The sequence below is a fragment of the Xiphias gladius genome, chromosome 20 (genome assembly GCF_016859285.1).
Source record: "Xiphias gladius isolate SHS-SW01 ecotype Sanya breed wild chromosome 20, ASM1685928v1, whole genome shotgun sequence".
NCBI classification, from domain to species: Eukaryota; Metazoa; Chordata; class Actinopteri; order Istiophoriformes; family Xiphiidae; genus Xiphias; species Xiphias gladius.
This window is the reverse complement of record NC_053419.1, coordinates 10,822,593-10,845,015: the sequence shown is the minus strand read 5'-3', so window position 1 is coordinate 10,845,015 and position 22,423 is coordinate 10,822,593. Positions and strand designations below refer to the sequence as shown.

General features: G+C 39.5%; 1 protein-coding gene across 2 annotated transcripts in view; it reads left to right on the top strand.

The window, feature by feature from the left end:
• The window catches only part of si:dkey-1d7.3 (transmembrane protein 132C), a 30,614-nt gene extending 8,573 nt beyond the window's left edge, over positions 1 to 22,041 (top strand). For both annotated transcript variants that reach the window (XM_040158333.1, XM_040158334.1), the window contains exons 4-12: positions 1,857 to 2,003; positions 5,602 to 5,773; positions 8,744 to 8,887; positions 13,299 to 13,507; positions 16,391 to 16,571; positions 16,655 to 16,768; positions 16,877 to 17,068; positions 19,606 to 21,125; positions 21,662 to 22,041. In XM_040158333.1, the coding sequence (XP_040014267.1) occupies positions 1,857 to 2,003; positions 5,602 to 5,773; positions 8,744 to 8,887; positions 13,299 to 13,507; positions 16,391 to 16,571; positions 16,655 to 16,768; positions 16,877 to 17,068; positions 19,606 to 21,125; positions 21,662 to 21,683 (2,701 nt within the window). In that variant the 3' untranslated portion in view covers positions 21,684 to 22,041. The remainder of the gene's footprint in view (positions 1 to 1,856; positions 2,004 to 5,601; positions 5,774 to 8,743; positions 8,888 to 13,298; positions 13,508 to 16,390; positions 16,572 to 16,654; positions 16,769 to 16,876; positions 17,069 to 19,605; positions 21,126 to 21,661) is intronic.
• The last annotated feature ends 382 nt before the right edge of the window (positions 22,042 to 22,423 follow it).

Below are 22,423 nucleotides of genomic sequence, written 5' to 3'. Positions count from 1 at the left end.
GTGTGTACGTGCACTCATGCATACTGTATTTTGTCTGTCAAACAACTCTGACCTTGACCTCAGTCTCAGTGGTTATTGATTAGTCTAGTTGCTCTTTGATTACAAATCAGTATTTGCAAGCTTATGTACTTGGACTTGTGTGTGTGTGTGTGTGTGTGCTGAAAATGTGGAGGCATACTGACCCTTATTCTAGCATGAATGGATTTTGTACGTGTGTGTGTGTCTTTCTGTCTGTCGGTTTTGATGTTTTTCAGCTATTTGAAGACTGATTTGTGGCTGAAATGACAAACAACAGGTTGTTATGACAGAAACAGAGACGGATTGTTTGCTGAAAAATAGCAGATTGCCTCTCTAAACCATTACTGGACGGCAAATATGCAAAAAAAAAGTGTTTCTGCAGTGATTTCAAATGATGCCAATCTGTGATTATGATACTTAAATGAAATCTATCACTATCAGACCATGAGGTGGATGGGCTAGAGGGCCACTGCTAGAAAGTACTACAAAACCTACGTTTGCATCTGAATTCGCTGATGACAGGGGTACACAGAATAAAAGTGTGGATCTGTCTTTCCTGGTATCAACAGATGAGACAGTTGACGGGGGTTTAATGGTATTGTGAATGTGTTTACCCTGGCTTTTGTGGACAATAAGCATCCTTTCATGGCCACTGTCCTCCTTTTGTGAGATGCATACTTCTAGCATGTTACACGCCATCTAGAGATCGCTTCTGGGACTTTGAAACCCAATGGCATTCACATTTTGCAGCTCTAATAGAACTACTTATTGAGGTTTGAAGTTTTTCCAATTATTCTCTGCATGAATATCCCGCTGACAACTCCGCAGGAGCTGAGTGAGGCTCTTGAGTAAGCAAAGGCTGAATTCCCTCTGGAAGGCTACCAGCACCTAGTTGAATCCTCGCCATGAGGAAATTGGCCTGTTTTGGAAACGCGTGAGGCTCCCACCCTGTAGCTAGGTGTCTGTGTGCGTGCCGATTAGAGAATCGGTGCATTTTAAACAATGGATCAAAAGAGTTTACCAGCCCTCATTTTACTATTCAGCCTGTGAGTGTTATAACTTCTCTATGACCCTGACAAATGATATTTGATGCAAAAACTTATCAGTGGGATGTCTGTTTTAAAAATAAAGAGCTTTTGGTGATTGTTGGACCTCCAGGACGTTCCGGTCCATTCACATTATTTATAATAAGCATTCTATCTCTCCTCCCAGACTGATGTGTGTGTGTGTGTGTGTGTGTGTGTGTGTGTGTGTGTGTGTGTGTGTGTCTGATTCAGACATCTGATTAACTGATTCCCAATTCTCCCCAGGCTAATGGGAATTAAATACCCCTGCTAATTCTCAGTCTGCCGGCAGCCTGCTACACGTCAGTCTTACAGCGACTCACCTCGTTAAGCACAATGTGTTACAGTTAAACACACAAACCGACACATTCAAAACATGTGCATGTACTGTATACACAGAAAAAAAAAACAAGCTCTTGCAAACAAATGCATACAGTCCTTACTACCCTCCTACACACACAAGCAGGCACCAGATACAACGACATGGCACACATCTTCTACAAAAGCCTGGCTTTGTTATAGTGCCGCTGATACAAAAGACACACATGGTCACATGTCAAATATTTCTTTTCAGTGTTAGAGCATTATTAGACTGTATTGTACAGTGTCAGTGTCAGTTGTTTGTTGGTAAGAAAAGACTGAGAAACAGCAGTACAATGTATGAGGCTCTCTTTATTCTTTTACTTTACACAACTCACAAGAAACCTGAGTTAGTTAATGAGACATTAGCTTTGCACTAACTGTACTACGTATGTGTGTATTTCTTTGCTGCAGGGCAACAGTAAAAGCAGGTCTGTCATTCAGCACAGCTCGGCCCAGCGACTCAGCGCTGTGGGATATTCAAGTGGAGCCTGGCAGAGGAGCGACCCCTAACACTGTCTCTGTTGTCTGCCACAGGAAGGTTGCGGTCACTGCAAAGAGGTCAGTACCCTGCATGCACAGTACATGTGCACAGCGCAAGAGGTCTGCCTCTATTTTCTGAGATTTCAATAATCCCCCGTAGCTGCCATACGGGAATGTGATCAGTTGTCATGAAAAAAATATCCTCAATGTTGCGTTCTCTCTACAATCTCGTCACAGAGCAGGGGCAAATTGAATACGAATGATTTCTTCTCCAGAGGAAAAGCAATCATTTGTGGCTTTGTTCTCTTGTGCTGGTGCACAGACGGGGAGCAGCCAAGTGCACAAAATTTAGTTTCTATCTGTGCAAAAGAATCTGTTACTGCATCAGTTTCCATGTACTATTCTTGCTTCCGGCAGTAGAGGTAAGAGAGTACACATGTGTATGTCGAAAAAATCTCCGCTCCGCCTTTTGCAGATCCTATTTCATGCAGAAATTCTTCAAACATAAAAAAAAATCCTTAAGAATCCTTAAGGATTGCCTGAGCACCTCTACAAAACCCTTGATGTCTACCACTCATTTCTAAAGTCAGGGTCTGACAACTACAGAATATTAAGATGACATTGCAGTAACAACCATATCATGTGAGTATTTTAGAATAGTTTTTTTTGTGTTTTTTTTAATCCTAAAACCCTGGATTTTAGTTATTTCTAGCTGTATGGCTGTGTTTTGTTTTTACTAGGATGCACTGAAGCTGATAATTGGACACAGCAATGCTCAGAAATAGAAGATTGATAATTGGGGCCTCCTGTTTTCTCAGTTGGCTCACAGCTCTTGAAAAATCAACTTAGTTTGACTTAATGTAACTCAGCTACTTCACAAAAGAAACAGACAAAATCACAACAGTGTCTGCCAGTGTCTCCTTGCATTCCTCAGAAAAACACACATATACAGATTTGAATCTGTTATAGTACCTAATAGTAATAAGTCAAAAAAAATAGAGCAAAATTGAATTAAATGTATCTTCAAATATATAATCCTCCTTGAATCTTGTACCCTCTTCATTCCTCTCCACATTCATATAACTGTGAAATCTCAAATATAATACTACTACTACTACTTCTAATAATAATAATAATCTCTCTATCTATATCCCCAGTTTTTTATTGTATAATGTTTTTTTTAAATTTCATCTGATCTAGATTCAAATAGTTGTTCAACTTTTATCACTTCAAAAACATTAACTCTGTCCCATGAGTTATCATCTCCATCCTGTAGGATCACCAGTTTTACTCTCAGAATTCACTGTGACTAAAATAAATTGTAAATAAGAAATTAAAATATCAGCAGTAAATAAATCAAAGCTCTTTTGAAGTGCTTCTGCTTTTTCTAACTTAATAGTAAATGAATATAAATTTCATAGCACTTTCTCTGCCTGTTTTGCCAGACAAGCACCAGTTGATTTCATCAGTGTCGCCTGATGCTGGCGGTGGCACACACCAGCAGCCACCTCTGCCCAGCAACCTCCCGCCCACGCAGACACACACCACCCGTCGTCGGTCCGACCCACTTATCCGTAATCATCCATAATCACGGCTACGTTATCCAGGCTTAAGCGCTTGCACGTTCAGAGGGGGAGATTAGGAAGGAGAGATATTGCAAGTCGTGTCCCTTGTACTGAGCTCCCACCAGGACACCGCATGCAGCACATTCAGGCGCGCACACACACACACACACACACACACACACACACACGCACACATTCTCCCACCACTGTGCTTTGAAGTGATGATATGTGCACGGGTTTAAAGTCCCCCCCTAACAGACGGATTTCCAGGAAATAGGGGCATTAACCCCTTCTATGTTTCTCTGTTTCCCTCTCACGGACACCCTCTCACAGCTGTTGCGGTGCGAATCATTTGCTCTTAGTCCATCTTATTTAAGAAGATATGGCAAGACAAGGACCACGTCAAAGAAATTAAACGGACATTTGAATAGGTCTAGTGGAACAAGCTTTATTTTTCACGCTTTCAAGTACATTTTCCAGAAGAAACATGCCCTCAGGCATGTTGTAGAGGTCCAAAGACACAGATTATAGACTTGCTTTAATTCCATACAATATCTCAGTAGAATTACTTTTTTTCTAGCTTGGTCTAATTGTAAAGTACATTTGGCATATGAAGTTCACCACCGGATCAAGTAACCTTCTATGGAGGTCATTAAAGGAATAAATGTCTGTGCTACGCACTTTTAATCTTTAAACACCACTCTGAAGTTTATGGATGGACACACACTCACGTGCCTTTTCATCAGTGTCCTAGAGTACACCAAACATAACCTCATAATGCCCTCTTTTCTGTTACTCCTCACTCATTACTACACAGCAATCAGTCCTTGATTTCCTTTTGATAGAGCATGAATATTTGTATATGTACATATGAGATAAACTGTGGATGCTTGTGTTTGTCCTTGTTGCGGCTGATTGCAACATTTGTGACCGTAATTAAATGTGAGTTGAGGCCATATAGACGCTCATTGTTTTGCTTTATGCAAAGTTTTCCTCCACTTCAAAGTGCCACAGCTCCATTTCACAGTCTGCTCGACTTTCCCTTTGATCTGTTCCTACTGGCAGGTTTGCCTACACACTCTCTCCAGCATCAAATAACATCAAATGGCAGTTCTTTGACAATCCTTTGACCAGTGTACTTGGCTGAAGTCTCTACCAGCTCACTTAATCTTCCCTTCACACTCTCACCTTATTCGTCCGTCTGCTGATGGAAATGAGACCTCTTTTGTATTACGTTTACCTTTGGTTCAAACTCCACAGTTTGTTTGGCATGAAATTCGGAGCAAATGTTATTTCTTTCATTTTTATAGGCAGTGTCTAAATGTCTTTGCAAATATTTTACATTTCTCCTCCAAGGACCAGGAGAGAGTATATTCCATGTCTCAGCTCCTTCTGCAACTGTTAAATTCAACTGCTCTCGTCTCTTGACACTGGACAGCATTTTATAAAAAAGTCAAATATGACAGTTCCAGAAGTTTAATTAAAAAAATATTCAGCATGTTTCGGTTGGATTGCTAAATGATTGAGCTGGCACCTGTAGGCCTTGGTTATTTAACCTGGATCAACTCTAGTAATTTAACAGTAGATTGAACAAAATAATCCCTAACATTACACTAAATTGACTTTGAAAATGGTGCTAACAATATCTTTAAACTCACACTTATTGCTCTTCAAATAAACACCGCAGTGAAAGATATTTAGCGGCTAAAACTTGAACTTTATTTGGGCAGACACTAACTGAATTGCTTATTCATGTTTTATTTCTCGCCACATTAAACACTTGATTTCAATTCCATTCAGTTCAATAATTAATAAAACGAATTTCCCTGCAATATAGACAGCCACAGTTTTGCTTTTGATAAGTCTGAATTACTAGTAAATTTAAAACCTCGAACAGCATGTCCTATATTTACAATACACGTACAGAAAGTCAGGCTCTGCACTAGACCTATGACTTTACTGAGTAATTTTACTGACTCTCTTTCACTTGTTCTACTGCCATTATCCCATAATAGACACTTGTGGCCAGATTGGCTGTTCAGCAAGCGTTACCTAGTTTTGCTTCAACTTGTCTAAGCATATTGTAATTTAAAATTTTTATCTTCTAACAGGGGTCTTCTGGAGGTTTTACAGCTTGACTTTGTGCCGAAAGACGTTTCAGAGCAGGCTGAGAGTCAGACGATCTCCTGGCGTCTAGAGTTGCCTGGGAACGTCAAGGATGTGGGCATAATGCGGATCTACACAACTCAGAGAGACTATGTGGGGCTGGCACCTCTGGTCATGGTGAGGACAATATCTGTGTCCATTTAAAATGCTGACATGTGTGCAATACGTTTTTCTTTTTTTCACATCTACACATAAGTATACATACGTATGTCTGTATGAGTCAGTTTTTTTTTTTTTTTTTTAATTAATCATGTTGTTTGCACTCATTTGTGCCTTTCATATGGTTGTGTATTAATCACTATGATTTAGAAGCGCTGCATCCCCTGCAGCTTGAACACTAAATTATCTAATTGATCCTATAAATCCTGATGTTTGAGGAAGGAGGAGCTTATAAAAGCCCCATGAAGTACACACAAAGGACTCAGTAGATTGATGTAGGATGCGGAGGATCTATTAATTGTAGATAGGCCACACACCAGGTCACTTGGCTTTGTCACAGGTGGAACAAGAAGACATGGCGTTTAAGGATGTCCTACTACCGCACTCAGTCTTAATGAAGTTGGAATTCATTGCCCCAATAAAAGGCAATTTTATGCACTAAACTTCAATAAACAAGGTGAGATGATATCATCTGGGAGGATGCATCATAAATATGGAGGGTTTCTTTTGTCATTTCACCTGTAAGAAAAGAAAATGTCAGTAGTGCAGTCCTGGATGTAAAGGAAAAAAAATGCTACATCTGCTGGTCTTACTTGCACAGATGTTCTAGTCTTTGTTCTGCCATCTGGAAGTGTTCAAAGTTGGATGGCGTTGGCCTCCTTAAAGAAATGTCCACTCATTTGCAAGGTTCTATTCATTCAATAATTTGTGTTTTATATGGTCTGTCCTGCCGATCATATCATACGGACAAAGGCAAAAGTCTTCGAAAGTTATTTGTTTTCAATTCACACAAATCCTCAAAAAAATCACACAAAATCACATCTGCCCTTTTGCAAAAGACACACTGTGACCAAAGTATTATCTATGATGCATCAGTATTATTCTTGATGCTTGGGCTGATTCCTTGCTGCTATGTTTAGATCTCTCAAGAACCTTTACATTTTGAGAACAACCTCCTGAAATTACAAGGTAGATCCATGTCTGTCTTTGACAGGAGATTGAGCGGATTATTTCATACTACAGTAGTCAACATGAATCACACAAACACTAGGGGGGAAATATGTTTCATCTCAGTCACATGAGGGAAAAACATTTTCCCCTGTAACAGTGGAGGGGAAGACCTATTTTATAAGTAGGCTCTGGCTCTTTTCCTTTAAAGTAAAGTTGCTGTAGCTTTATAATTCTAGCGTAACAAATTAATGTTACAACCACATATGAATCACCACCACTACTAGATGTAAATAAATACAGGCTGCAGGAAAATTAACTTATGAAATGCTTTGCATGTCACTGTGGACTGCGCTAGAAATGTTACTTTCATTACAATGATTATTGAAAGAAAGTGGTGGAAAGGCATGGTGGCCTCACAGCAAAGAAGACTCTCTGCTTGATTTTCTTTTCGGGAAAACATGCAAACAAACTTTTCTGTGTGTTTGCCTCCCTTATGTGTAATGCTATAAACGATCTGGCACTTAGACTCACTAAATGAAGTAAATGAACTAATGGATGAACAAACAATACCAAGACATAACACGGAGTGTAAATATAACACTGTTTTCAGAAAGGAAGTAGATTTAAAATGGAGCTGAACTACTTGAGCTGAACTCGATCACTGCAAGCCAGATTATTGCAGAATTTGTGGAAAGATCGGACGTCAAGATCTCTCAGCGTGGCACTGCCAGCACCACAGAGCAATGATATTGCTTTCTGATTTTGTGCTACCCCTGATCCAGTGGCTTATGTTTGGGCCAGTGTCGCTGTCTGAACTAGAGCATGTCCTTTTTGAAATTGCGGTCAGCAGCTGTCAAGCCAACAGAGTTCAGAATGTGAAGCTGCCGGGGAACATCTGCCGAGTGCTGTCTGATGCTTTAGTCTACAAGCGTTTGGAGGAAAAAAAAAACACTGAGCTTCTTGCAGACACAGACGGCCTCTACATAGGCTGAACTGGAAAATAGCTATACGTAAATCCATGTTGAAGAAGGAGCATAACAAGCATAAGAATAAACCTACATCCGGCTTGATGACAAGTTACAGGATGTATAAGAGCTAAGCTGTTGCTCAGCTTTGACATAGATGTACAGTATAAAGTGGGAAAATGGATCAGAATATTAGAAATGTAATCACGTTTAGGTGTTAGTGTGAATATGAGTCTTGATCTATGGGTAATACACTACAGTCGAGGACTTATTTTCATCCAGGTATGTCATCATAGAGATTTATTATATAATTTTTTTTTTAGTTTTTAAGCACATTTGTCCATTGTATGTGAGAGCTTTGAATCAGTGTGATTTGAATGAATAGAGTTTGTCAGACTGAGTGTTTTAATCCCTGTTTTACTAACACCCAGTTCCTGCCTGTCATCCCTGTCCCCATAAAAACTCTGATTATATTGTATAATGTATTAGTTCAGCTGGATATTTAGACAAGTTTGTCGCGTAAGGTGAGCATATTGCTATTAGGCAATATACCAAATGGATCAAAAGCCTGCCTACTTTCTATCTACCTTCACTTTTATAACAAAGCACATTTACCAAGAGTAGTAACAACCTTGTTTAGCATGGATAACTTGTGTAATTTCTCTATGCGCAGATTTAAGTTATACTGAACATGCAACTCTTCTCAAATGTAGGAAAATACAACTTCTTCAGCAGAGAGGGAAACTACTGCAGCATTAAAACTTACATTCTCTACTTTTGGTGTAATTGTTGGTGGAACTAGCCTACTCTATCTGCTGCTGCGGTTGCTGTTTTGTGAAGAAGAAATAGACAGGATGTTTAATAAACTCGTTTCACAAAAATGAGAAGCATCCACAAGTTTATCTTTTTCTAGTGAACCTCCCTTTTATTGTACATTGTAGTAAATAAACTTGAGAAACTGTACCAACCCTAATCACTAACTTGCTGTGTATTTATCCTTCTCCCTGTGCAGAACACTGATATCTTGAACACTGCAGTGCTGACAGGTAAAATGGTCTCAGTCCCTGTGAAAACTCTGGCTGTGGAGGCTGATGGCTCAGTCAGTGATGTAACCAATTACACCAGCTGTAGGTCTACAGAGGAGGATGTACTCAAGGTAAGCAATTACAACCACAGGCCCAACCATCCTGGATTGAAATAGTCACTTCATTAATTCCCATGCTGCTCAAATTCCAAACTATGTGTAAACCATAGATATAAATCTTTTTTTTATTTTATTTGAGCATGTGATAAATTAATCATGTACACTGAAAAACAAACAGTCCCTTCCTTTTATGCCAGCTATGTAACTCTCTTTTCAATAGAGTTTCTCTTTAGTGCATTAGTGCCACACCGCAAGTTAATCTTAAATAATGTGAAACTGGGCAGCTTGATTATAGAGCATTCACTGTGTATTCAAGCTCTAAAGTATGGATAATGATAATAATAATAATAATAATAATAATAATCCCGTGAATGCATTTTAAACAAATGAGACCATAACTTTTATATAAAAAAAACCTATTTCAGCAGTTGTTACTTCCATATTTAATACCAGTATTAATTCAATATAACATCCAAGCCTAATTAGCATACAAAGCAAATTTGCTGAATGTTTAACGGTAATTAAACTGAATTTAGAGGCATTAAAATACAAGATTGATTCTGGTATATGACTCCAAGACAATAATTGTCACTGTGCCATCATGCTCAACAGGTCCAGCTATAGTCTTTCTCTCTCTCTCTCTCTCTCTGTGTCTCTCTCTCTCTCTGTGTGTGTGTGTCAAAGCATTGTGGATAAAATCAGCCCCTTCCATATGGCATTAGAAACTGAGCTCATGATCCCACCAGTCAGTCCATAAGCACAGTAATTTGACTTTTCTGTAATGGATCCATGTTATTACGACATTAGGAGCAGAGAGAAATGGAATTATATTATTTTACGTCAGACAACGCAGCAGCCGCTGGCTTTGCAAGTGTGAGGCTGTGTGTAAGCTTAAGTGAGTGAGAAAAAGAGCCAAAGAGCAGACACTGTTTGTAATGTATTTCTGTATCAATAGAGGAACGTAATCCAGTTATTACTGTGTCTCTGAATGGACACCTAACACTTCCCTCTGTCCATGACCCCTCTTAGACCAATGCCACAGACAAGATGAAGTTAAAGCTTGAAACCACAGACTTTATCTTTTATACTATAACTGCCACAGTCTAAATTGATGCACATATAGTACACTAACTCTTAGATTTAGTGATGTTTATCGAAAATATTCTGGTACAGGATATAAATCCTCTTGACCAGAATTCACCCAATCTGTTTTTAAAAGAATTAACTAAAGCAGCCACTACATCGTCTGGAAGCTCATTCCATGCCTTTACAGCATGCAGTGTCAAGAAGTTTTTTTCTCTTTTCAGAGAAACACGTTAGTGGGAATAATTTCAAGGAGTTCCCTCCTAAATCATACCTATTATTCCAAAAGTTGAAGACAGGTTTGGCTGTGATATCATATATTCTGAGAACAAGCTTATAGACCTAAATCAGGTCCCCTCTCCGTCTCCTGTATACTAAAGTAGGTAACTGTAATTTTCTTAACCTCTCCTGAGATGACAGCACTTTCAGACCTGGAATTGGTTTAGTAGCTCTTCTCTGAACCTTCTCAATTTTACTGTATATTTTAATTCGTAAGGACTCCACACCGTACTTGACATAATTCAAGATGAGATCTCACCAAGGATTTAAATAATGGTAGAAATATATCCTTTCTTAAATTTTGAAAAGTTCTTCATATTACCAGCATAGAGTTTGCCTTTTTATTTTTTCTGAACTGTACACGTGGAAATCAAGTGAATTATCACTATATATACCACTAAGCATATATCCTTTTTGCTCTTCCACTTCCTGAACCACCAATTCTCCAACACAATAATGAACTATGCTATCATTTGATTTCCAAGTGTTTAAATTTTTATATTTTTCTGGATTTAATTTCAGTAACCAGCGATCACACCAATTATTCATGCTACAGAGATCTTTTTGAAGATGTGCTTAATCAGTGTCCTTAATAATTATTCTAAATATTTGTGTCTCCTCCACAAATAGATTGGCCAAGTGTGGTACAATCTGATGCCTATCATTTATATAGACAACACAGAGTATAGGGCCCAACACTGATCCCTGAGGAACTCCAACATGCTAACTTGAGTTTGGTTATGTTTGTTGAAAGAGCAAGTAAAGTAAAGCGTGGTTACAAGTTTGAGGTCTACAGCATGAATTACTGATTTTTATTGATCCTGAGGGACATATTGACATATTATCAACTTGTATAGTTGTTACGCGGGAAAAAAAAGCAGACAGTTGCCTGTTTAACTATCCAACAGACAGAGTTTTGTTTCTTGCCACCTGAAGCTAACTTTATCAGTTAGCGACCAGCTAAGATTTTTGCTGAAGACAGCTGCTGAAACAAACCAAAACGATGAGCTAAAAGACACTAAAAAGCTCCATAGACGAGGGGGCTGCAAACTCTCCGTGGGTTTGTCACTTTCAAATATTTCACATATTATTTTTATATTTTAATATAAAATATGGATTAGTGAAGCTCTAACTACAAATCATGTATACTTTAGATATTTGCTAATCATTTATAATACAGTACGTCCTCTGACGATTTAGTTGCTTTAGTTGAGTAATGCACATATAAAACATATTCAGACACAAATTGGAAAAACTGGTTCTCCATACTATACACATCACAAATTGAATTAGTTTTGAAATTAACACCTGTGATTTCTTTGTAGGATTTTAAAACATTATAATCGGGCATTGTGAATACTACATGTAATTGTTTTTGTTGAAATGTAACCACTGTTCTATGTATGTATATTATATGTTTCTTGTGAACTTCTATGTGTTTTCTCCGTGCTCATACTTTATATGTTTTTTTGTGCACAGGTCTCTTGTGAAAACAGATCTTTATCTTTGAATGAGATTACTTGTTTAAATAAAGAATTAAATGACTAAATTGCTGTGATTATCAAACCTGCATTACTTTGACATTTTACTTCAGATTGATTTGAAAAGTCTGCACTGTGTTTTCTTATACTAATGTAACAAAAACTTACACAGAAATGATGTTCTCTATGATGGATCACACAATCCAAGCAGGTTTCAGGAGTCTATCAATATATTTTCATATCAACCAGAAATAAATGGAAAACAACAGAAGCTTGGAATGGTAGATACAACTGTTTTCGAAAACACATCACCATGGTTTGTAAAATGGGTAGTGGTGATGTGGTATACTTGATGGGCTAAAACATATAAAACCACCGATAGTATAGTATCTTTAAAGATACAACATTCTCATTCTAGGCCCTAAATTCAATCGCCAGACCATTCTTTATTTTGCATTACTTTACACAACAGCACATATGCATAGACTGGCCATCAAAGACTAGTAATTCACTAGGTAGTATAAAAAGTAAAGTAAAAATGAATGACTTTTAATTTTCTTTAATTTTTTAATTTTTTTTAATCAGCATTTCTCCATACATAGCAGGAAAAAAACATGATTTAAGTGCTTATAGATCTTATTTTTCAGGGGTCCACTGATCTTACACTATACTTAGTTACAGTGGAGAGCTGCACAAGAAATCAGAGATTTTTAGTTGGGACCAGTGAGCATTAAGGGAAAAGGACTTCAGAGACTGGACTCCCTCAACGTTTCCACAGGAGTTCAAGTTGACTTACCTCGGAAGTCATTCCTCCCTCTGCTTTTTCCTCACTTTTTCTGCCTCCCCCTTTTCACCTCCCTCCAGTGCTACACTCTATTCTCCAGTCTAGTGCTCTCCAATTACTTCTGTGGAGCCGCTGGTTTGTTAGGATAAGTGAGGTGGCAATGGAGATAGGCCTTCAATCTTAAATAAAACATACCAACTGCTATGTCTCAACTCATTGCTCTGGTGAGGACCGCAATGGTCCCATCTACAGTACAGCACTGCAGGAACGGTTATGAGGCAAAGCTAATTTATATTCGGTAACAGTTTCATAGAGACCACAGTTGTGAATTTGCATGACATGAGCAGAAACACGGTGCAATTCCCTGGCCAGACTTTGGAAGTTGTATGAAATGAATAAAATGTCTCTGTCTGTGTGGTTTTAGCTTATTTGTATTGCTGGCTCTTTTCCCTCTCTCCTCTCTTTGTCAGTTTCTAACTAAAACTTTCTTACTCATTTTCCATGGGGCTTTACATGGAAAAGTTAGTATGTGTAGGTCTGGAGAAAGTGTAATCCTAATCTCTTGATGAAAGTTCAGCCCCGGTTCTAGTCCAGAAATTCTAAACTTTTTAAAATTACATTCTCTCCCAAAATCAAGACATTTATTGAGTGATAGACAGACAGAGAGAAAGGGATGCCATCTGACTATTGATCTTGTCACTACTAGTTTTCGGGCCAGATTCAAAGCCAGGACATCACCCTTGACACTCTCATTCACCTCTCATCTTTCTCTTTTTTTCCTGTCTGTCTTGTCCAGGTGTCAGAGGGCTGTGACTATGTGTATGTAAATGGGAGAGAGACAAGAGGAAAGGACAGGGTGATGCTCAACTTTACCTACGGTTTCTTGAGTGCCCAGCTGGAGATGAGTGTATGGATGCCCAAGTTGCCCTTGCTCATTGATGTGGCCGACCCCGAGCTCAGCCAGATCAAAGGCTGGAGGGTCCCTGTTACTACCGGCAACAGGAGGTAAGGTCCCAGCTGTTAATTAGGATTTATAAGTCATATGCTACTATAAGATATGCTGTTGTTCCATGTAGAGTGAGCACTAGGGAACTTGTTTTCAAACCTCGTTCAAAGCATAAAGATAAAAGCAAAGGTGGTACAAAGGTATTGTTTTGTAGGTCTCAAGTATTGGCTGTGAAGCCCTGAGTCAAGTCCCAAGTCCCAAACTTGTTGTTTCAAGTTATAAACAAGTCATTATGGAACAGCAGCAATGTTAGGCTAACTTTACTTCTTGCCACCTGTTAATGACAGATAGCTAACATCAGCCGTGGCTGATATTGATTTTAAAAGACAAAATCAGAGCTTCCAAGTCTTGAATGCAAAGATTTTGTAACTACACTGACTGTGATGAGGGCTTATTGATTTCCTGTTTGCAAAGTTAACTGTTCAATTCTCTCATAGCTAACATGTGTTTAGCTTTAACTGGCCAAAAAAAAAACATTAATGCTGGCCTCCATTTACTGTTCTTTAATAAGCCTCAAATGCCGAAGGAAATCGTTGCGCCTCCATCTGTGATTTTTTTGAACTAAATATTTGCATTTTGCTGACATTATTGTCACGTCAAGTCTAAAGTCACACATCTCTGCTTAAAAGATTTTAATGTGAGAATTGTGAGTTGAGAGGTGTGTTTCTAATATCCCTCTGTATACTGTATATGCAGTCAGTCATTGTTTGGTGCGTTAGTGGGTGGGACACTGTAGAGGCAACACAGTTGCCCTGAAGATAAAGGTTAGTAGAATTTCACTCAATACTAATGATGATGGCCAGCTGATGGGCTTTTAGTTTTCTCCAGGGTAAAAACTCTAATGGACTTTCATTTCCCAGAACATTCAATACTCCAGACACAAATAGATACTAGGTCAGAAAATTCTATGGTGTGTGATTGTAATGGCTTTTCTCAACTCATGATGAAAAAAGAACCCAATTTATTTTTTTATATATGTGAACACTGTATATGTGGCAGCAGCAGCAAGTACTGATGTTAGACTTTGGGCTCGAGCTTAAAAAATGCCCACTAAAAACAGGGTGGATCAGAAATATCCTCACTCTCGCCACCCTCGCATTTTTTTTTTTTTTTTTTTTGTGTATCATTAAGTTGTAGAGAACAATAATTTTCAGTAAATTTTTCAGTTTTATTATCTCTGGTGGTTTAAAAAGAGATTGAAATAAACACGTCCAGCACTTAACACCACAGTTTAATTAACACAATTAATAATGCTATATTCAGTGACTGAGTTCAGTTGTCTGGGAAACCAACAAAAGGTATGATAGCTCAAGGTTCATCAAAGAACTAATAAGGTAGTTGAGTAAACATGGCAACGAGAATCATCATAAAAACTTCAAACTTTTGTGTTCAACTGTTTTCAAGTTCAGTAAGCCAGATACTGAAAAAATACAAAAATTCAGAGATGCTATAATTGCTGTGAATTAAAAAACTAAATACTTCAAAGGTAAATGTACAAAACTTAAAATAAGTACAGTTTATTCTCTGAAGGTGGAAAACTGGTACAATAAAAGGACTGAAGAAATAGTTTGTTTGCCGTCTGATGTTGAGTCACACTGATTTAATTCAAGCAGCATCTCCATCACATGTTAAGCTCTGACCATAGGCGATATAATAATGATTTGCATTTGGATTGTAGTTCTAGACAGGAGTTTTCTGTCTGCAGTATGAAGGCATATCCTCCAACCCTCCAAGCCCACTTGTGGTGCAGTGCGCGGCAGACCAGCTGTGCTTATGATAATTACATGATCATTGCCGAGGGGTTTGAGGGTGGCTCACAGTTTAACATCTATCACCCACAAACAAACCAGTCAGCCGTAGGATCATGGTTAATTTAACTTAAATTCATTTAGAAGGAAAGGTCAGTCAGCATGTGTTGTGCCTCTACAGCAGCAGCAATCATACCGCTGGTCTCCAGTACTGCTCTTCAGAGTCTCTCTGCAGGCCAGCAGGAAACTACATTTAGGTGTTCAGATCACAGATTAAGTACATAATTCGGCAGTGCCAATGTGTCAGTGTTTGCAATTTAAATACGGTAAGATCAACTGAACCTTCATGAATGAGTTCCAGTACATTTTAAATAATTCAGTCATTTGGTAGAAGCTTGGTTAAAGAAATAATTTAGAGCTACTGCAACCCCTTCAGTAGCTCATCACCCAGGTGAGCTATTTTACAACAAGTTCTTAAAATTCACATCACACAGAATTTATACCAAAAAAAAGGCTGCATATCTGTAAATAATTGTGCAGTACAATGCAAGAAATACCATATTATTTATAATTTGGTTATACATTTTGGGAAACACAATGATTCACTCTCTTGAAGAAGATCAATGCCACTTTCATGCCTGTAGGTTAAATATGAAGCTATAGCCAGTAGGCGGTTAGCTTAGCTTAGCACAAAGCCTGGAGTCAGGGGGGAAACAACTAGCCTGGCACTGTCCATAGGTTAAAAAGCAGGGATTATATGATAGACTATTTGTTGAACTCAGTATGCCTGGCCAAGAAATAACTTGGCTAATAACTCCCAGTAACACCAAAACTTTAAACTTTGTTTTTTGTACAAATTAAACAGACAAGATATAATGTGTTAACCAGTGAGCTTTGGAGGTGCTGGAATGCAGATTTGTTTGTTTTTTTTAACCTTTGGACAGAACCAGGCTCGCTGTTTCCCCGTTTTCAGTTTATATGCTAAGATAGGCTAACTGCCTGCTTAGTACAGCTTCATATTTAGCATAAAGGCATTAAAGTTCTTGTCATCTATCTATCTATATATATTAAGAATGTGAAAAAAGCTTGTTTCCTAAAATATTGCTTTGATATTTTGAACTCTGACTGTTTTAGGTCTACATGGGACAGTGAGGAAGAGGAGGAGATGAGGAAAGGCAGGGGCTGCATGCTGCAGTACCAGCACTCTACACTCAGGGTGGTCACACCCTTTGTGGCTCAGGGTGGCAGTGAGGTGCTGCCTGACCTATATACTGGGACAGAGCCTGTTGAATACTTTCTGGGTCCTGATTGGCAGGTAAAGACAATTAACAGCTCTAACTGAGGCTGACATGCTAGCACTTGATTAAAAGTTAATGTTTTTCTCTCTTTGATTGACAGGTGGATGTGACCAATCTTGTGCGCTATTCTCTAAAAGTGGCAGACCCTGATGTAGCCAGAGTACAGGATGGGGTGGTGCTTCAGGGACGGGCTGTGGGCACTACTACAGTACAGGTCAGTCATGAGGTGTATGTGTACGTGTGGTTTTAGCAGTAGCAGTGCATGCTATATACACATACTGTATATCCACCTGCAGTTTGAATGAGGTTGTACTTGTTGCAGGTGCTGTCCCCTCTGACGTCATCGGTCCTGGCTGAGAGGAGCATCAGGGTGCTGGATGATAAAGTGAGTGTGACAGAGCTCGGGGTGCAGTTGATATCTGGACTCTCTCTGTCTCTGCAGCTCAGCCCAGAGAGCACCAGGGCCATCGTTTCCACGGCAACCACACGGGAAATGATCACACAGCTCAAACAGGTAAGTAACTGAGAAATTACTATACACAAAGCATAAAAGTGTGGGGCGCAGCTCCGCAGTTTGAGGTGGAGCTCGTCTCGTTTTATGCCTGTTAGTTTTATCGTTACTCATTTTTAGCCTCACCATGTCACTTGAAGGACCATTCAACAGAATGTTAAAATCACATGGGGCAAGAAATAAACAAAAGCAATGAATAAAGTATGTAATAAAAAATAAGAATTTCAGTGTATGTTTATAAATGTTTAGTGTCTCTTGATCTGAATAGTGTTTCTAAAGAGACAAAATAGAATAGTCGAGAGATGCAGAGCCACACTACACATACATGGGAAAGAGGGTAAAATCAAAACATGTCATAAAGTTTATCTTAAATTTAAACACACTCATTTTAGCACTTTGATGGAAAAAACGACACTAAACGAAGCCTACACTCTTTGTGACTCCCATGACAGCACCTGTCGGTGTCAACCCATAGACACGGTTTCATCAGAGAGCTTACCTAAGAGTACTAACATAAATACTGAATTCAGATTGCTATAGGCTGCGATTAAATATCAAAGGTGAGAGTGCACAATCTGTGTTTCTCTGTATGTATTCTGTGTAGGTATGTATTGACTTTTTAAGTAAGCTATTTCCCTCTTGTAGTGAAATCCTACTACTGCAGCCATGCTTTTGCCTTTGTGTAAAAGTCTTAAAGCATTCCTTGGTTATTGTTCTTTAAAAGTGTGAGCATTTAACAAGACAGCCCCTGGCTATGACAGCTTTCTTCCTTTTATCACGCACACCACCTTGGAAACACTCACAGATGCATGTATAGGCTAATAAGGCAACAGCATAAATAACATCAGCATCCCCATAGACCCACGTTTTTAAACCAGCATCCTTCTTGCGCTGTTAGCAGATTAGAAAAAATGATTTGTGTTGCTACTCTTTGATTTGCCCTTATGCAAATCGCAACTTATACATTAGACTTGAGTATTGCTTTTAGTGTTTAAATTTCCGATTTAGCACTTAATCATAGTCTGGCTGAAAGTGGAAAAAAAAAAACATCTTGGGGAGAAGAAGGGGGGAAATTTTTAGCATCTTATAGTTGGAGACGGAAGAAGGTACTGATCTCTGTTTGAGTAATACGTAAAATATGCAATTTATCCTTGTAAGGTCCAAAAAGGAGTCATGGCTCACAAGTCAGATTACCTTTAGGAAAAAACTATCTTCTCATATTTGGACTAAGAGAAACTTGGTCGCTCTCTATATGATGGTATTGACTATATCTACCTTAACAGTTCTTACTGTGATTCTGTTTGGTGGCCCATAAATGTTCTTTAGATCTGCTGGGGAAATTTGGCATCAAACGGCAATATTACTTGTTATAGAGTGAAACATCCAAATGAAAAAGCAGTACAAGCTTTATGTCTCTTGCACCAAAATGGCTTTCAACTACTTAAACCACAAAATCCCACATTTCAAGGACCATAAGCACAAAAGCAGAACAAAAAAAAATTCTGTGAAGAAATAAGCACACTATTCCACTTTCATGTTCACTCAAGTGAGGTTCAGTTGTTCCTGTGCAGGGATCAGAAGCAATATATGCACCACCACAAACAACAGAATTCAAAACAGATACAATTGTGTGTCATTAACATATTGTAAATGTTAATTTTGCAACAGAGATACAATGGACTTCTTGGGAGAGGATTTTAATTATAAGAATTGCCGCAACAGAGCTCATTTACACAACAATGACCTTGGGGGTGTAATAATATTTGTGTTTTCTCTCTGGCTCTGTGAACTTGTTGTTTTCACAGTCCCAACCATCATCTGTGGTTACCATGCTGTGTGAGAGAACAGAAAAGGCAGACAGGGTGCACAGATGATCATTTTAAAAAGCTCACTCACACATTTAGCCATGGCAGCTTGCCCATTTTAAACCAGGCATGGGGCAACAATTAGGCATGTCCATGGCTGTTGGAACGAGAGCTCACTTTAACTACAGTACACTGTCACTGTGGCTGGTCTGCCCCTGTCAATAACAAAACTGTTAGAACCATGCCAGCGCAGATGACCAGCCAATTGTGTCTGTGATGGCAAGCTGTTAATGTTCTGCTCAGGGCGATTCATAATGTATTCAAACCCAAAATATGGGTTACGTCTTTGGCGACCCAGTGGCTCACATTAGCAGCAGGAAATAGGTCATTGTATATTAATGTGATTGGATTGGCTAATTCTGCTCTTAACATGACCCTTATCGCTGTATTGATTTTTATTCTAGTTTAAAGGACTTTTATTAACCATCTTTATCCGCTCTGAAATTATATTTCATAGTATGACTTAATAGTACTGTAATTTATGGTGCAGTAGCACCCTACTGAGTGTAATCATAAAGAGATTAGCATAGGCAATTTAGTGTTATTAATGATGATGAAAATATAGCTTGGGGCGGGCGTATTGATTTGCTACACGTGTTCTGACCTGCTTTGCTGCATATAAACTCTGTATTGTAAAGTTAATATTGTCTTTCTTTCTTTCTTTCTTTCTCTCAGGAAGCGGTGGTCAGCTGCTGGGTCCAGTTCAGTGACGGCGCAGTCGCCCCACTGGAGCTGTTTGACCGCAGCGTCTACTCTCTTACAGTTTCTACCCCAGATGAGGGGCTGGCCACAGTACGCCGCACCCCGCTGTCCACGTTTGTGGTAGCACAAGGTGAAAGTGAAGGCCAGGGGGCGCTAGTGAGGGTGGAGCTGAGGATCTGTGAGGAATGCCAGAAGTCCAAGAGGAAGAGCAAATTGGCAGTGGGCACAGGGCTCCTCAGAATCAACTTCCAGAGTAGCAGCAGAGCCACAGCAGGAGGAGGGGGAGGTGGAGGTGGAGGTAGTGGGGTTGGCACTGACGGAAATAAAGATTATGCTGGTGGTGCATCAGAAGTGATAGGAGAGCTTAAAACAACGGTGACATCACAGCGTGCTGTAACAGATATGGATAAATGGTTGTTAAGAAGCAAAGTACCTGACCAGCAAGAGTCCACCCCGACAGAAACAACCACTTCAACCACGTTTTCTACAAGATATGCGCAGCCACATGTCGTGTGGATTGGAACCACAACCAGAGCTACAAGAGGTACCGCATATACTGTCATTCCCACAACTGCCGCTACAACTATGAGCACGCTGAGCTTAGATACACCACTGAGCACTGCCAAACCTATAGCAACAAAAGTGGGTGTTGTCATTAATGGTGAAGGGCAGGAGAGAAGCTATGGAAACATGCTCGACAACCCCAATTCACCCCCTAACAAAGACATTACTAAAGCAGAGTTGACACCCAAGAAGGAGCCCCCTAAACCTAAAACTCCAAAAGTAATCGAGAGTGACCTCATTCGGACTTTCAGAGCCATGTCAGACTTGGAAATTGGCATGTATGCCTTGGTGGGTGTCTCTTGTGTAGCTATCTTGGCTTTTTTACTCAATTGTGCTTCGTATAATCTTTGTTTCCGTGATCACAAGACACCCATACAGGCCGGCCCAGCCCCCAGCAGGGACCCGAAGGACCACAAGCATGACTGGGTGTGGCTGGGGAGCAATAATAACGGCACTCCTGCCCCAGGTGGCCCTGCACAAGTGTCTACGCTAAAACGTGAGGCCCATCGCACCCTGGAATCCCGTCACTCCATAGACTCCATTGGCCACCGTAGCCTGGAGAGCACCCTGCCCACTGTGAGCGCCCCCGCTGTCCCCGAAAGAACTGCCACCCTGGGGCGCAGCAGGACCAGCTCCCAGCAGCAGCAGTTTCAGGGAAAGGCACTTGACCCCATGGTGAACCGCTCAGCCACGTTGTTGGCCAGGCCACAGCGCAGCGAGCCGCTTCATTCCCCCACCAGTAAGAGGAACCAGGTCCAGTTCACCACCTTCACAACGCTGGACATCAAGCACTTGGCTGCGCTGAAGAAGAACGGTGTGGACTTAAACTGGGCCAACCAGCAGACGCAGCAGCACCAGGCCCCTGCTGAGCCTCAGGCACCTTTACCTGATATGCCATGGCCTGTAGTCAAACCACTAGGAGAGCCTCAGTGAGTTTGTTTGGGTGCATGCATGTGTATGCGTATGTGTGTTAATGAGTATGTGTGTGTGAGAGTGAGGGAGAGAGAAAAAAAAAAGTGTAGATACACAGTATGTTCTGAAGAAGAATCTCTAAAAGAAAAGAAGCTGGCTTTCCTTTTTTTGATAAAAGATAAATCACTTTGTATTCATTGAGATTACGCAAAAACACATTTTATACCAACTGTGCACAGTGAAAGCCTGTAAATACAGTATTTAATGGTGCATTCATGAAGACCAACATAAGAGATATTGTGTGCAAGTTTTCTTCTATTTGAAGATGTGCTTTAGAGCTCAAGTCCTGTAAATATACATATATCTATTCTATTACTTACTTCTGCATTTCTAATTCAAATGAATTTTCATCTCATTTTACTTTTGTACAAGTCCGTTGCCCCTGTAGAAATGGTCCCAGATATTGCTAGTTGTCAGGGTAAATGCAGTACGGGAGGGATTATTTCTTGTAAGTAATTCTATTTTTTTCCAGCCTTTTGTACTTTTTTTCTAGGATTCCTCCGGAGAATACCTGAAGAGTCTGTGCAATTTGTCAGAGAATATGCAACATTTATCAAGTTATTTTGAGCAATCTGTCACTGCAGTCTTCACCGGATACTTATTCAAATCAAATGCATGCTATGCAAATATAGTCTGTGTAGAGTTTGATGTGGACATTGTTTCTGAATTTTTTAACAAAGTAACCTTGGGCTTCAGGCTTCTCCTGGGGCCCTGGTTCTACAATTTGTAAAAATTTCTAATCTTGGTCTCTTGACTCAGAGCAATACATATTCAGCTGTAAGATTTTTCATGTGTGGATGAAAAATGATGATGCCTTTTTTTATGTAACAACCTCTTATTTTTAAACCAATATGTGATGTGTATTTCCTATAAGATCCTATTAATAAAGAACAAATAGATACGTTTGTTATAGTTTTGATTCCGTTTAATTCAGTCATTGTTTTGAAAGCCTTTAAAAATGGCAAAGAATCATTCACAGTAAAGCACAGTGAATGGTGTGGATTAAAGGCTAAGTCTGTTATGAATCAGTGGGATTTAATTATGTATAATCACTATTGAATGTGATTTAAGTCTGATGTCATCATTCAACGAAATGTCACTCTGACAGTAACGTGTTAGATGTGCCTGCCAATATTTGGATTCTGTGCTGCTGCACAAAATAACTCCACAGAGAGTAAGCGAAAGATGGGAAAGAGAAAGTGATCCTTGTTTTGTATAATTTGACAGGGTCCCCAAAGAATTACAGGTATTTTAT